General features: G+C 41.9%; 2 protein-coding genes across 3 annotated transcripts in view; one reads left to right on the top strand and one right to left on the bottom strand.

The window, feature by feature from the left end:
• LOC105567492 (ceramide kinase) overlaps positions 1 to 15,728 on the top strand; it is a 23,944-nt gene extending 8,216 nt beyond the window's left edge. Inside the window, exons 2-8 of the mRNA XM_012022400.1 lie at positions 3,953 to 4,204; positions 7,853 to 8,046; positions 9,427 to 9,802; positions 10,089 to 10,241; positions 10,331 to 10,527; positions 11,670 to 11,833; positions 12,474 to 15,728. Coding sequence (XP_011877790.1) covers positions 3,953 to 4,204; positions 7,853 to 8,046; positions 9,427 to 9,802; positions 10,089 to 10,241; positions 10,331 to 10,527; positions 11,670 to 11,833; positions 12,474 to 12,558 — 1,421 coding nt within the window. The 3' untranslated portion in view covers positions 12,559 to 15,728. The remainder of the gene's footprint in view (positions 1 to 3,952; positions 4,205 to 7,852; positions 8,047 to 9,426; positions 9,803 to 10,088; positions 10,242 to 10,330; positions 10,528 to 11,669; positions 11,834 to 12,473) is intronic.
• On the bottom strand, positions 1,281 to 4,030 carry LOC105567491. 2 transcript variants are annotated; one of them, XR_001009359.1, is made up of 3 exons: positions 3,932 to 4,030; positions 3,311 to 3,429; positions 1,281 to 1,562 (listed from the first exon to the last, which is right to left on the bottom strand). XR_001009359.1 is itself a non-coding variant. In XM_012022399.1 (2 exons), the coding sequence occupies exons 1-2, from the start codon at positions 3,579 to 3,581 to the stop codon at positions 1,459 to 1,461; spliced, it is 375 nt and encodes a 124-aa protein (XP_011877789.1). In that variant the 5' UTR covers positions 3,582 to 3,904; the 3' UTR covers positions 1,281 to 1,458. The 2 variants fall into 2 exon arrangements, 1 of the variants encoding a protein (XP_011877789.1); XM_012022399.1 differs by lacking the exon at positions 3,932 to 4,030 and having other exon boundaries at positions 3,311 to 3,904.
• Positions 15,729 to 16,320: the final 592 nt, after the last annotated feature.

Here is a 16,320-nt window from a genome sequence, read left to right as displayed (position 1 = left end):
GGTCTGATTGGACCAAACTCGCAACAATCATTACCAAACTTATAACTTTCCGCGAATGTTAAGATGTCATTGCGAGACCAACTTTTATATATCGAGACTCGAACGTTATCAATATTGATTGACTGTTACGAATTTATCGCCGAAACAGCTGGCTGTCGCGCAGCCGAGTTTCCTCCGCGTCCAGTTCACTTTAAATCTATAATTCACGGCGAAATTTATTTATAGAACCTGCAATTCCATGTACAACACGTGAAATATGGAAATAATTTGAAAGCTCGGACACGCGTGTGACTCAGAGCAACAATATACAGGGTGTTATGTAATGTCTCACCTCTTATTTACGGATAGAGCAGACTAGACTGAGTCGAAAAGTCCTCTACCATTTTGCAACTTTCGCAATAGTTAATGAGTTATTAAATTATTAAAAATCGCTGACTTAGCCCGGTCTACCGCCCGATTCAAACGCACGGCCGTCCCGCGATTGGCATTGCTAGGCGCGCGGGGAGTTGTTTATGACACGCGGCAATGGCTACGTATATAAGGCCAGTTCTACATTGATCCTATCGTATCGTCGCAAGCGTCGCAAATCATAGATTCGACTAATCAGCGTTGAATTAGAACCAGTCTACGACCCCTGCGACACTACGATGCGACCAATGTAGAGCCAGCCTTCTAAACAACTCTTCGCGCGCCTAGCAACGCCAATTGTGGGACGGCCGCATGCGTTTGAATTGGACGGTAGGCCGGGCTAAGACAGCGATGTTTAATAATTAATAACTCGTTAACTGTTGCGAAAGTTGCAAAATAGTAGAGGATTTGTCGACTTAGTCTAGTCTGCTCTATCTATAAATATATGTAAGATGCGAGGCGGGTATTACATACTCGTATATGTAACACCCTGTATATTAAGCTGCGCGCGTCAAGATACACGTTATTTAAAATTATAAACAAAATCGCGGCCGGAAATCTGACGTGAATTGTAAATCAGGTCTGAAGAATCGATCGGCGTCTTCCGCGACGCACGAGGAAGTCGTAAACGAGGGACAATAACTGCCGTTTTATTAAGGTCGACGGCAACGCGCAATACATCGCCAATGAATCGGTCCTCGATAACAGCCGTTCGTTTAGGCGCGATCGCCTTAACGCGACAATTGCGCTCGGCGAGACGCACGATGGACCGCGCTGGCGAGCGCGAGAAATCGAATCGCGCCGCCAAATGAAAATATGTTTCGCCACGCGCGCACGTGGCGCACGTGCGTCGCGTCCGAAATGCACATCCCTGGCGCTCGCACTGACCCGGAATTGTCCGTTTATTTAGGTAGTTGCATATTTAAGAGCCTTCAAAATAAATCGTGCTTGCACAATTTTAACAAATACAATATTTGGTGTAATATTAAAAAAAAAAGATTTCTTCTCTCCCTCGGCACTTTGTCATATTTCTTCTTTTCTTTCTGTTTTCTATCGTTTCTTCTTTCCTTCTCGTTCTTTTTCTTCTCTTCTTCTTCTTTCTTTCTTGTCTCTTCTCTTTTCTCTTTCGATTTCCACGCCGCAGCTTCGAAATTCTAATACAAGAAGCAAGAAATCGTTTTGCGAACCATGCTGTTTACTGAAATTACAGTAAATCTAACTCATATAATGCAAAAGAATTTGCATGATTTTCACTGATAAGTTGTAATCCAATACAACCGCAGCGAAATCAATTGGAGGCCTTAATTTAATTCCTTCTAAATAATATATTTTTTAATAAATACGAATAATTCCAGTGCAATAATTTGCAATTGATTTTTCGACAAGTTATACCAATTTTTCCATTCGATTTAAACAATTTCACATTAACGTAACTGGAATGGGCGGTGATTCGATGGACACATACGTGACGATTCGTGAGACGCAAATCATTAGAGAAGTGTATAATTCCCGATATATCCTAGCTGCGACACACACACGGGCGCGGTGGTAGTGTGCGTTGACGTAACGCCATGTTAAATCGCTTCCTCGCTGGAGAAAAATTATCTCATATTACGACCGACTAATCGTCACTATCATCGCATATCACGCTCGTCAGGTATATGTTCGTTGAAATCAACATTGCCTTGACGGACGATAAGCACGAGATAATAGACGTTATCCCAACGGCGCGATTACGCAGCAACCTATCGGCAACAAAGTGGAGAGATAAGAAAGTATTCTGCGAATAGTCTCACGCACGCGAGAGACGTGTATGTATAAAGTACCAAACAAACAATAATAGATAATTAAAGTATGAAAGAGGATCTACGCGCGTGTCGACGAAGAAAGAGACTTGAATGAACTCGGTCGTGCTTTCGTCGATGAAAAAACATCGAGATTAATAATCTATGTATTAAAACAATGAAACATGTAACGCATGCAATCAATGAGAAACTTGCAGACAACGTAGCATAGCAATGCTTCCCCCCTCTCTCTCTCTCTCTCTCTCTTTCTCTCTCTCCCTCTCCCTCCCTCCCTCTCTCTCTCTTAAGATTTTAAGAAACATGCTACCGAAGCAATTAAGAAATAGTAGGGAGTGTGCACTGAAAGAACCGTATATTAATAATAAATGTAAGAATTTTTTGTGTCCGGTCTTAATAAATATTTCTTTATAGTTAATACATGGTATATTAAGAATTACCAAATATTATATATTAATTGATGATATTTTTACTGTACGGTCACGTACATTACTATTTAATATCACGAATTTATATTAACATTTATATATTTCTGACAAAGTAATCGAGTTCAAACTTAGGGTATATTAATAATTATTAAAGTATTTTTCTCGGTGTGGGTGAAAGACTTGACCTAGAGAGACTTAGAGACTTGAATGAACTCGGTCGTGCTTTTGTCGATGAAAAAACATCGAGATTAATAATGTATATATTAAAGCAATGAAACACGTAACGCATGCAATCAATGAGAAACTTGCATTAAAAAAAAACATGCTACCGAGGCAATTAAGAAGTAGATTAGAAATAGTGGGGAGTGTGGGCGCTCCCTGAGAAAAGATAAACGCGAGAGACCGGGGACATTGTAATTCAATTCCGCCGAGTGAGCAAAGATGTGTATCGTATGAAGGAGTGAAAATGTATAACGCGTCGTCAGCTGAGATAAAGAGTCGTGAGAAAAATAGAGTCGTCTAAACGAATGTTGAACGAGTGCGCATTAGAAAGAACATAAATTAACGTACATTACAAATAGCTGGGAAAGCTAATAAAGATCGTTCGACCAGTCAATCTCTCAAATAACAATCTAGCTACTTCCTTGCGTTCTAACATGCAGGCGCGCGCACCTGCTTTCTTGCCAGCGCGTAACTCGGTAACTGGAAATATTACGCAACGTCTTACGTGCGCGTCGAGCGCCGTTCTCTGCAGTTCGTTATCCGCCGGATAACGCTGCCGCCTTTTGCTCCTACAATATAATAAAATAATATACAATGTGTGCGATGCAGGGCGCAGCGATGACGCTGTAGGACTCGACGAAGTTATAAGTGGATGCAAAAATAAACCGAGTTTATGCAACGCTGATGAACGCGGCAGATAAAACGATGAGTGGATCGGCATTCAGTGCCAAATGTAAGGTGTTTCCCCGGAGGGTATTTTCTAAATTAACAAATAAACCCGGGCGAAACCGCGTCTTCGCACACTGAGGGACCCATTTTGTCCAAATTTTCCAACTAAATTTGTTCGTTGTATCAACTGAAAGATTTGTTCGCTCATATCCAGACGAGAAGTTCAGCTGAGTCAACGAAATTTTGTTTCATTCAACAAAACGGGTCTCTGAGTGCACGCGTTAAATGTCACGTTTTAATGTTCGCGGTTGGAGGAAGGGAAAGGGGGAGATGCGGATCGCGTTTTTAATTAAGATATCGGCGAAAGGGACTAATCTGCGTCACGATAAGTTGTGTACTAACGCGAGCCCTTCGTTTCTCCAGCCAGATGGACCCTGCCCTTGACGGACGTGCTGGCGGTGCGCTACGGCGACGACTGGATCCCGGGGGTGAGCGTCAAGGAGAAGCAGCCGACGCAGCCGACCTCGCCGGCCACGGTGTGCCCGACGAACTTCATCCTGCACTACGCCGTGCGCGGGCCCAAGAACAAATGGAGGCACCACAGCGTGACGATGAGCCACACGGATCCCAGGCAGGTCGCCTCGTGGGTGAAGACCATTCGCAATTACCTCCTAGGTGAGCCGGCGATCGCGGGCGTCCCGCCCGTTTTAAATCTACCGGAGCGTCTCAATCGAAACGCCCGGTCAACGTCGTAATAATTTTAGAATTGCGACACACAGTAGCGGCCAAAATTATATCACCTTTAGGTTTTCTGAGCATACCCGAGTCGAATATCTTGACCTCGGTTTAGCCTCGCATAATTTTTTAATCGGGAGCGATGAGGTCGATATGCTGAATTTTTTTACCTCAGGCCTGAAGAGTCGCGATTTCCCTTTCAGCAGTAAAGAGGCCAATGCGAGTGTAATCAACGGAGGTCCGGTAAATCCTCTTCGGCCCGCGGGGTTTACGAGGAGGGTGAAACATTTTATTACATTCTCTTTGAGGGTTAGAATAATTGAACGCAATTTTTTTTACGCATCTGGGCCTGAAATTGGAGTTTCAAAACGAGGCTCCGAATGAAGACAGAATAGAATAATTGAGGTGAATTTCGGGACCAAATACTCGACTCTGGTAACTTTCGTCAAAGGACATCGAATGCGCTCGAAATTTTCTCTTGTACATGAGGGATCATGAAGTTTGACAAAGTATACCATAATTTTCGAAGTTTTCACTCGTGCACTCTAAAATTTATAGTTACGCACAAAAAATCGAAAGGTGATACAATTTTGACCAGTACTGCATATATGCGCGCGTTGTCTGCAAATTACTGAACCAGGTGAGCGAAATAGAATCGCGAAGTGGAGCCACGGAGTGGTATAGCTCGTGTCTAACATCGAAAATGCACATGCGGCAGACGATGTGAAAACGAGAAAGCCGCATCGAAGGCCACGGGCAATTAGCGCGGCGGGGAATAATTAGCGACGCGCCTGTAATTTTCTACGTCCCGTTTACGACGCTTACGAAAATACACACGTATTATTTTAGCGATACGCGAGGCTGACGTTGTGTCTGCGAGCGACTCGTTCGCGCTCCCGTATACATTTTTTTTTATTGCCTATGTGTATGTGCGTCAGTAAAAGAATGACGAATTCCCGTGCCGACTTGCTTGCTGAATGAAAAATACGCATAGAAAACGAGACGAGGAAAATAGTCGATCGAACTTGACGTCGAGGAATCGGCGTGACGCACAAATTAATGAGAACTCGCCAGCTCCTGCATCGTCGCTGATATCATTGCGGTACTGTATAAACATAATAAAAGTAACGTAATATTTTCGTAGATAAAATATTGACACGAGCAACTCGGATTTAGGAAAGTGCCGGAAGGAAGTTCGGCTGAAATAACGAATCTTGAAAATACGGGAAAGGTTTCGGTAATTGGAGAACTAATAATAGGGAAATATTAAAATCGAGATGATCCAAAATGCAAAATTGCGCCGAAATAAAGAGATTATTTTCTGGAAAATAGAGTTTGCACGTTATATAAAGTAAAAAAACAACTTTGAAAGCTTTATATAATATCTCCATTAGATATAAACGTACAAAACTCCGTTTTATTATATATTATGTGTTTGTGTGAATTCTCAAAGATAAGTTAAAGATAAGATTTTAAGATAAGCCTTCAGTTGTCGATCACTGTATTGTAGAGTAAAAAGTTTCCGCGATAAGCAACTGCTACTTCTATGAATATTTTTCCATCGCAATTAAAGCCAGTAAAACGACGATGAAAGGTCTGCGTCGCGAAGATATACGCGGTGACCCTAAAACTTTGATAGTGCATCGTAGCCGGCAAATTAGTTGCGGTTTGCACCAAAGTTTTATCGCGGGTCGGTTTAATTTCACGGATCGAGATATACTATAGTCCTCCCAATTAAACTGCCGCCCCGCTCTTCGGTCCCGTTTATTCACAAGTCACAGCTACCGAACCGCTGGCTGTACGCGCGTCGATCTCGCCGTTCACGAATTTCAATACCTTCCAAAAATCGTACGTCGCTGCTCTGGGGAAAAACAAGACAGTTAGCAACCCGTTTTGGCGCCCACAATTGATAATCGAATTATTTGGATTGTTTGTGACTCTACTCTGGGCATCTCGGTTAGCGCCTCTTAAGTGAAAATTATCTTTGCTGAATATCAGATAGAACTAATTGAGAGAATTGATTAGCATTACTTAAAAATCTTGGATATAGATAGAACAGCTAATTGCGATTTTTAGTTACGCGGGGTAAAATTCGTAAAAGAATGGAGTTGCGAACAATCCAAATAATTCGATTACTAATTGTGGGCTCCAAAATGGGCTGCTAACTGTCTCTTTTTTTCCCAGAGCAGCCTCCATTCTCTAATTTTGCCGTCCACGCGTGCCTCCCATTTCGCTGTTTCTCGATTTCCCCGAGTTAAATGGAATTGCGACGCTGTCCGTTTAGGGGCGTCGCAAAACGAATTAAGCGATTTAGGGTCTCTCGACTCGCTCGAGACGCAATGATGATGCTGTGTGTTGGTCCCGAGAGGCAGAAGGGAGGAGAGAGAGAGAGAGAGAGAGGGGGAGGGCGCAAATGTTAATGAATGTCGAGGAAACAGAGTGGGCGTGCTCTAAACTACCCCTATCGACCGTCGTCGCGAGCCAACAGCTAGTATTGATCTCAGGGTTTGCCGCACGCGTGTAATCGTTTTCGCAAGAAAAAACAAACCCTCGTTCGATCATCGACATTGCATCGCGTGCCGTAAGGAAAATCGATCGGCACACACTTTACATGATTAAAGCCCTGCCTTCCTCCTTCGTGTCTTTATTTGACCCATTTTCGTCTTTAAACAGGCGGAGTTGATTAAATCGCGATGAAGAAGGGGGAGGAGTCGATAAAAATAAACCCGTCCGTTTTACCAATCTAACAATTCTTTTCCTATTGGAAAAGAACGAAGGAACTTTTTTATCAGCTGGCACGATAAGGTGCACGGCTTTGCGGAAATACATTGTTTCTCATGCTCCTAAATTTTTATTCAGTTTTTTTTAACCCTTTCATGAACTCTGGAACATACAAGTTCCACTTACAAAATTTGAAAAGACTCAATAATTTAGCATGCACTCTGCAAGGCACTGTGAAAACATTATATTGACAAAATTTTTTTTAAAAATCAAAAGGATAATTTGATCGTGAAAGGGTTAATCGGTTTTTCGCGTAAGATAAAGAGGATATAAATCCGATTAAGATTTAAAGAATTAACCGAAGGAATTCGAGGGATTGAATTGAAAGACTTAAGGCCCGATTCCACCAAACGTCGCTTAACTTTAATCTTGGTTTAATTCACGTTTGTCTCTTTCTAAAGTAACAATTGAAGAGAGACAAGGAACGAATTAAGCCAGTGAACTCTATACATACTGGAATGAGTGATCTATTGTTCTGGCTGTTGCCGAGAGAGAGGTGCGTTTGGGTGAATCCTTGTCTCCTTCTAGTACTACCTGATTGGATAGTCGCATATAAATGACGAGAAGAAGGGCGTCATTTATATGCGATTATCCAATCAGGTAGTACTAGAAGGAGACAAGGATTCACCCAACGCACCTCTCTCTCGGCTACAGCCAGAACTATAGATCACTCATTCCAGTATGTATAGAGTTCACTGAATTAAGCTAAGCCCAAAGTTAAACAACGTTGGTGAACGTGAAACCGGACCTAAGGCGCAGGAAAGGGGATCCGAAAGCGGAGTTCAATTTTGCAGTCGATCGTTTCAGGTCTGACGTATCGGCCGCGTAAGGTGATGCTGTTCATCAATCCCATAGGCGGTAAGAAGAAGGGCATCAAGATCTGGGAGAAGGATATCCAGCCGCTGATGACCATCGCCGGCATCGAGACAAAGATGATGGTCACGGAGCGTGCCGGCCACATTCGCGACGCTCTGCTCACGGCCGACTTGAGTGACCTACATGTGAGTCCTGTTCTTGCAAAACTAACATTCTATTACTCCCATGTGCGATCCGGATCGGAAGGCCAGCCAGCTCGGCAAACAAATGCATTGCGCGAGTTTGGAAAATTGTTTAGGGGACCAAAATTGGAAATGTTATCTCGCCAGTGAAAAACCAAAAAACTCGGATTTTGATCGACCAAGGCTGGCAACTTTATTTTAAATTATTTTAACACTTGGTGTTAACATAATTTAAAATAAAGTTGCCAGCCTTGGTCGATCAAAATCCGAGTTTTTTGTTTAGGGGACAACAATTTTCACAAATCACTAGATTTATATTCGCATTATCATTTTGTATATTGGAGCAATTGTCTATTTCAATTTGAAACGTAAAAGCTATTTAGGGCCTGGCACAGGTGAAGGTGGCCAATTAAATTACTAAGTGAATCCATATACCGTCCTTTTCCAACCTGTCCTGCGCGCCGTTAAATACCGAACATATAACGCAGGTCTTTCGTTAGGTGGAATCATTTAATTGGCCACCTCCACCTGTGCCAGGTCCTAAATGGCCTTTACGTTTCAAATTGATTTATATCTTAAAAGGGCCGAGTTAAAATTTAATTATCTATTTACTAGCGTAGGATAATGTTATACTTATTATCTCTCGAAAAAAATGTTAATTCTCAAGTTTGCATCCTGGAGTTTTGTATACAGGGTGTCAATCAATGTTTGGGACTTATTTTTTGTACAGATAGATCGGGCCAAACCGAGTCGAAAAGTCCTGTACCATTTTGCAATTTTCGCAATCGTTAACGAGTTATTAATTATTAAAGTCACCGTCTTAGCTCGGTCTAGTCCAGTGTAAGCGCGCGGCGAGATGTGGCCGGCCCCTCGTTGGAACGTTGCTAGGCGTGCGAGGGTTGTTTATTAAAAACGGTAACAGCTACATATAATAAACAACTCGCCGCGTGCTTACACTGGCTAAGACGACGATTTTTTATAATTAAGTTTGTATGAGTTTCTGCATTTTTACGATACATTTAAATATCTAGAAAACCTCTCAATTTCACATCCCCAGATAATTATCGAAATGTCCCTGCTCTACATAACAGACATACAGACATTCTTTAGCACACCTACAAGTCTAAGGCCCGGTTTCCAACTTTAGAAAGAGACAAAGAGCGAATTAAGCTAAGCTTAAAGTTAAACAACTTTGGTGAAACCGGGCCTTAGACTTGTACGTGTGCTAAAGAACGTTTGTATGTCTGTTGTGTAAAGTAAGTTTAAAGTTAAGCGACGTGAAACCGGGCCTAAATTTGTCAGACAGCAAATTGGACCTCGCACTGTACGTACATAAGTTAATGATTCCAGCTACCCTTAAATTTAACTTCTCGCGTTCGACAGGCGGTGGTGTGCATCGGCGGCGATGGTACGTTCTCCGAGGTGTTCAACGGGCTGATTCTGAGGGCGGCGAAGGATCAGCAGATCGATCCCAATGACCCTGACGCCAGCCTACCCAGTCCCGCCTTGCCTGTCGGCGTTATACCCAGCGGTAGCACAGACACGGTCGCCTATAGCCTGCACGGCACCACCGACGTGCAGACCGCCGCCATACACATCATCTTCGGCGATTCGATCGGTCTGGACATCTCATCGGTTCACAACAATCGCACCTTGCTCAGGCTCTACGCCAGCGTGCTCAGCTACGGCTATCTGGGCGACGTAATCCGCGACAGCGAAAAGTTCCGCTGGATGGGACCCCGTAGATACGATTGGTCCGGTAAGGGGTTCCCCCTCAAGTCTTTCGGTTCTTTAATTCAACACGAAGAATTCTCATTGAGCGCATTGGCTGATCGAGTCTAATTGTTCGACTCTTAACAATCCAACAAATCTACGTCGATCTATTAAATTCTGGCCAAGTACGAAATTGAATAATCAAATAATAATAAAATTGATTTTCTGTATAGCAAAACGTATATTACGTAATTGGCGTAATTATCTAATAAAGTATACGTATAAGTGCGGATGGGATTGGTGTTAGATTAATTAGAACTTTTCGTTTCCAGGATTTAAAAAGATATTAGCGAACAAGGGCTACGAGGGCGAGATCGAGCTGCTGTCGGACCCGTGTCACCCGGCGGGCAGCACCAGGTGCATGAAGAATTGCTTACGCTGCTTGCAGCACATGCACAATAGCGTCCCCGACGAGGAGATCTCCAGTAAGTGTTAGAAATAGGAGTCAAGTACGTATAATGCCATTACAAAATTGGCTAGAATTAAGCGCGTAATGTCTTGTATCTTCGAACAGGGTGGGTGACGGTCAGGGGGAAGTTCTTCATGGTGAACGGCGCGAACGTGTCGTGCGCGTGCTCGAGGAGTCCAATGGGCTTCAGTCCTCACTGTCATGTGGGCGATGGCTGCGTGGACGTGATCCTAATTCGACACACGTCCCTAATAAACAATATCAGATTATTGCTCAGGCTGTCCAGCAAAAGAAAGACTGTGGTACGCTCGAGTCCCAACCATATATGCGGATAATAATCGCCAATTATTCATCCTTTTTACTGGACGCTTTAATGGCTGTGTTTACCGCATCAATCACTGCTCACATTTAGCACCTCCGTTGCCGTGTTTATCACCGGTTATACACCGCCGGTATACGTGGAATTTTTTTTTTTTTTTGGTTTGTCGTACACATCAGCCGTGGTCATCACAAGTCGTTCTTTAAATGTCATTATTCTGCGCGACGCCTGAGAAAACATTATGACGCTTTTATAGTTGCACCAGAGACGTCAGTGCGCTCAATTGTTTAATCAGTAGTCAAAAAAATCAATTGTGACACGAGACCAAATGTTATCTCGAAAAATACAGATAATGCATGTTTGATCAGTTACTATTTGACACAATAAAAAAACAATTTCGCGAAATTACAGCACTATGCTTTACTGCGATGTACCTATCATTCTGAAACACTAACAATAAGCTCGAGACTGTGTGAGTTACAATACTTTCAGTATATCACGCTCTACTTATTCATACTGATTATACAGGGTGAGGAAAAAGTATGGAAACCCCTAAATGTCTCGGGAACTACGCATTTTAGAAAGAAATGTTTCAGACAAAAGTTGCAAGGTTGAAAAAGGTCTATTTACTGATCTTATCAGTTTGACTTTACACGGCGTCGCCAAGGTCAGGTTACCTTGAATTTTCTTTAATGGAACTCCCTATTTTTTATTGCATATTCTTGTAGCCCTCGTCGAGACGTTTCCAAAACACTGCAATGAAGCTTCTTTTGGTTAAGAATTTTCTGAGATATTTTAAAATTTATCGCGACACTTTTTAATACAAAATATGAAATATCTCGTAAAGTGAAGGAGAAAGATCCGGCTATCTTAGGCAAGATCGGAGGAAGATTTTTCAAAATAAAACGAACAATTTAAATACTCAATAATTAGAGAGCTATCAGTATCAGTTGTTTTCGAGATATTTAGGGGTTCCCATACTTTTTCCTCACCCTGCATATGCGTATGCGGTATAATTAATTCATATATATTATTATTTAGAGAATATATGATTATATGCTATATTTAAAATCTAATTATGCTTTTAAAAATTGGGATGAAAATGGATTTGCAATTCCATTGCAGTACGAGCTACCGTTCGTCGAGGTCTACCGGGCGAGAGAGTTCATGTTCCGCGCCCTGCCGTCGCTGCAGTTCGAGAACGGGTTGAACGCGGCCCGCTCGAGCTCCCAGCTCAGCGTGTGGAACTGCGACGGCGAGGTGATCGAAAACACCAATGTGAAAATCAGGTAGGTAAACAGCAGGCGACAGCGGGATCGCGTTATCGGGTACGAGTATATCCCGCGCGCCGCCGCGTTACCCTCCATTTTAACTCTGATTACCCAAGTGGGACAAGTTAATCACGAAAACGTCAACGTGACATTAAAATTATGAATTTTACGCCATAAAATGATCGACATCAAGATTTACTTTGCAATGATTGATTTACGACATCCTGTTTTATGATATTCGTGATGTGTACAATAATATATTACAAAAATTACATGATCAGTCATGTATTATTTATCTTATATTACTTCAATTTATTTTTAATGTATAATATTTAATTAACTTTGCTTTGTAAAACAAGATTATTTTTGCAACATTTTGATGTCTTAATGATGTCACAAATAGGTGCTCTCGGTGGGCTATTTTGACGTCACCATGGTGCATAAAAAATGATCAAAAAATGATCTCATCTTGATGCTTTCGTGACTAATATGTTCGACTTGGGTATACAATCAAATTTTTATCTTATCGAAAACTCGCGTACGTGCGGTTTGGGCATAATACTCTCGTAATTGCGGGCGATACGAAACATATACCGCGGTTCGGCGTCTTTAAATTTGCGCAGGGAGCATTTGCGTTAATTGCCGAATGTTCGGACAGGGTACACTGCCAATTACTGAAGGTCTACACGAGACGGGCTCAGGAATCGGTCCGGGAACCGACGTGCCTCAGCTGTTCCACGTGAACGAGCCGAGCGAAGTGACGAGGTCGTCGAACGGCCAGGCTTCAAGGCACCGCTGGACGCTTTCAAGGGCGCAAAGTTCCTTTGTCTTGCCCTATTACGACCACGATATCTTACGCCATAACGCAGATTGATGAGAAACAAAAATCGCTCGTTCCTCTACGCCGAAGTAAAAGGAGCGAACAATTTTCTTTTCATCAGTCCAACATTTCCAAGCGTGTTCAAGCGAGAACAATTTCACGCGTTGAATACGCTCTTCCACATTACTCCCTGGATAAGTTACTTTTAATTTATTACTGGCAGCGACGAGTAAAGCTTGTTCTCCTAAAAATCGCTGTTACGAGTTTTACGAATTTTACCTCGGGTGAGCAAGCTTGACTCGTGGCCGCTAATCCGGAATTAAATTCATAATTATTAGTGTAATATGTATGTATATTAGTAATATTACAAAATTCTCTTAACTCTAGAGAGGTGACGTAAGTAAAGTTTGCTTGCTACCGAGTCTGGAGTTACGAAGGAGGGATTTTGCAAATGTTGATTGTAATATTGACCAGAATCGAGGGACCTGCTGGACACAGGTGATTGATTAAAGAGCGGCGCGCGAGCTTACGTAATCTCTCCTTTACGCCTGCGTGTAATCCGCCTCGCGCGCACAAATTTATTTATAACTTCTTTATCGTTGCATTTGACGACTGTTTGGCGATTGATGTGCTTTCCGAGAATACGTTGAACATTCCACCTGTCGGCGCGATGCGAGCCGCATGGCGCTCGAATTAATTTTATACGCGCATCGACGCGATATTTCCTACACGAAACGTTAACGCATAAACACAGTCGCGATGTATATAACACCGTCGCGTCTCGATTACCATTTCGCGCTTGTCGCGCGTATTTTCGTTAGATATTCGCTAAAAGCCGACCTAGAGACTGCATTTGTCATGGTCTCTTCGCGACGCAGAAATCAACGACGACTCTACCAAGCCGATATCATCTACGTTTTGTACTTAAAACGTTTTATTATCGACGCCTACGAACTCGAAGCGACAAGTGATAAACGTGGCAATTATTGTTACTTAAATTTATATGTATATACATATGTTATTGATTGTAAATTTACTTCTATGATAAATTCGCAATCAATAGCAAACGCAATTTCATCGGCGTAATAAATTAAAACGACAATTGATAATTACTTTAGTCAAATTTAAAGCTTCGCTTGTAAAATCTCGATCCTCGAACGCGAAACACGCACTTGACACCTTAATTAAATCACCAGCTTTTTTAAAATGTTATTTCGGTAAACTTTTGTGGAAAGACAATCAAGAGGTGCGAGAGTGGTGCTTTAATTTTACGAACTTCAAGGCTTATGATTTAAGTCGATGCGATCGAATTAGCAATTAGCGAGCTTTCTTTTCTAATAGCTTCTATATCTTTATCCGCGAAAGTTCAAATTATAGAATATTTGTATGTACATTAACTGCATACGAGCGAGGGAGCGTAATGTGGTAACAAAATGCGATTATTCGCGATTAAAATGCAAACGTTTATGCAAATGTGCGGGATTCTTAATTGCATTGTCAATGCTTCAACGTTCAACAAGCTCAATTGTCTTGGATGAGACAAATTTTCCATAATTGTAACAACTTGCGGAAAGCCACGTGCCTTTTTCTTTCAGCTCTAGATTCGACCGAAATATTGACATGTAATTAAGAATTATCGTTCTACACATTTTTACAGGAAGTAAGTGAAGAGAAGCGTAACAATAAAAAAAAATCTTTCCGCGCGCGATAAAAGAAAAGTATATATTTCGGTTTTACAACTTTTCTGTTTGCTTCCCGTGTATTTGCATAAACACCCGCGGTCTGAACCGCTAGAATCCCCGACAAATTCTCTTGATGGTCGAGCAAAGTGGAATACAGTTAAGCGCGGCTTGTACCGCAAATATCGTATTTTTTTAGTGCTCCAAGCAGGTGCTATTTTGTGTCGTGGGAAATTAGACGTAGACGGGTTCCGCTGCACGTGTCGAAGCGTAATCGACGGATTACGGACAGCATAAATGGCACTATACATATAAGCAGTATCATATCCTACCAATGGCCAAGCCATAAAAAATTCATCAGGGAAGAAGAGCTATAACGCTCGCGATCGTCGCGTTTGCTGCCGGTTAGACAATGTTGACGTCACGCGGCAACTAGGGAACGATGCAATACGCGAAATATATTTTAAGAGAGATTACTTTGAAGTATATTTTCTGACGAAAGATTAGGCTCCGTAAGCGCATAAGATTTCAATCGTGCGCAGATTTCATTCGTTCCTTTTAAATAATAACATATCATAGATTTGTATCGATCTATATAGGATCGCGCGTATGGAGATGCATATTTTTTGATTTGCGAGGCGTTATTCGCGCAAATTCAGATGATGTCTTCTTAAAGGGCGGCTTAGACTTAATGTGCATTAACGAAATAGTATCACCGAAGCATATAGTGCATACGATATCAGAACTTGTACAGATATGTATGGGGCGTCCCAGAAAGCTCGGTGACCCTTTCACAGGCTCGGTGGAACATTTTAAGACGAAAATCCCGGGCCGTAAAAATGCCGAAGATGTCATATAGCAAATTCGGTTGCTTGCACTAGTGCGCACTCAGTGTGCACTAAGACTTGTTTACAATTCTTATATTCAAGGGTCGCTTTAAACCTCTCGAAACACTCCTTACAGCCAGCAAAATGATCCGTACAGTATCCGTACGAACCATTTTTTTTTGGCTAAATAGTCTTTGACCAGGTATTTAAGATGACCATCGATAAGAATTGACTCCGAACAAGTATGCACTCAGTGCAACCGAGTTCGCTAATAATTTTTTAACGGGAAGCATAGTTGCACCGAGAAGTCTTTGAAAATGATTTCAGTGAAATAAACATTATATGCCACAAATAAATTTTCAAAGACTCTTTTCTCCGTGTGGCTGATCAGTTCGCGAAAATTTCACGTGCTCGCGCATGGTACACTAGTGGTATAACGTTCGCGGAGCGCGCTATTAACGCTGAAAATGTCACCTTTCTTTGGCACATAATGAGCAGCAAGGATAGAACGATGACATACATTTTCTATAAATGTATATGCGAAATGTGTAAATGTGTTGATATGTGCACAAATTCATGTAGGAAGGCATCAGTGATTCCTAGTGTTCATACGTACAGTCGGGAGCACTGAGGTTGCGACACTTTTTTTTTTATAAGTTTACGAACGCGCAAAAAATTCAGGATCCTGAATTATTTTGCGCGTTCGTAAACTTATAAAAAAAAAGTGTCGCAACCTCAGTGCTCCCGACTGTACATTACGAAGGTGCCCTTGCATTGATTCAGTTTTTAGAAATTGACACAACTCTAAGTATAACAAAGAAACTTCTTTGAAAAGCGGCGCCTTCGCGACGTACCATGCCTGAGCGAAATTTCTGCCAAACTGATCAGTCAACTACAAGTGGTTCCCATTTAAAAACTATGATACCCTCGACATTTTTAAGTAAGGATTGTTATCTTAGAACGTTCTACAGAATCTGTCAACGAGAGGTTTCGAGTTCTCTGGGACACTGAATGTACATATGTGTGTGTGAATATATACACATATATATTTTTTTTAATCGCAAATGTATTTATATATATATATATATATAGAAAATGGACGAGTACAGCGAATCAATGTGATGACCTACTGTGACCGACGGTAGCATATGTTATTTTGATTCCTAGCACACTGGGAAA

The sequence above is a fragment of the Vollenhovia emeryi genome, unplaced genomic scaffold, assembly GCF_000949405.1.
Source record: "Vollenhovia emeryi isolate VEMERY1.0 unplaced genomic scaffold, V.emery_V1.0 DF939137.1, whole genome shotgun sequence".
Taxonomy (NCBI): domain Eukaryota; kingdom Metazoa; phylum Arthropoda; class Insecta; order Hymenoptera; family Formicidae; genus Vollenhovia; species Vollenhovia emeryi.
This window is presented reverse-complemented; position numbering and strand designations above follow the sequence as displayed.

Bases quoted from the DNA above. Each gene is read 5' to 3' on its own strand.
- LOC105567491 (XM_012022399.1), bottom strand. From the start codon at position 3,581: ATGCCGATCCACTCATCGTTTTATCTGCCGCGTTCATCAGCGTTGCAT. The intron at 1,563-3,310 runs GTGCGCGCGCCT...TTCTTGTATTAG, and splicing joins ACGCGCTGGCAAGAAAGCAG to AATTTCGAAGCTGCGGCGTG.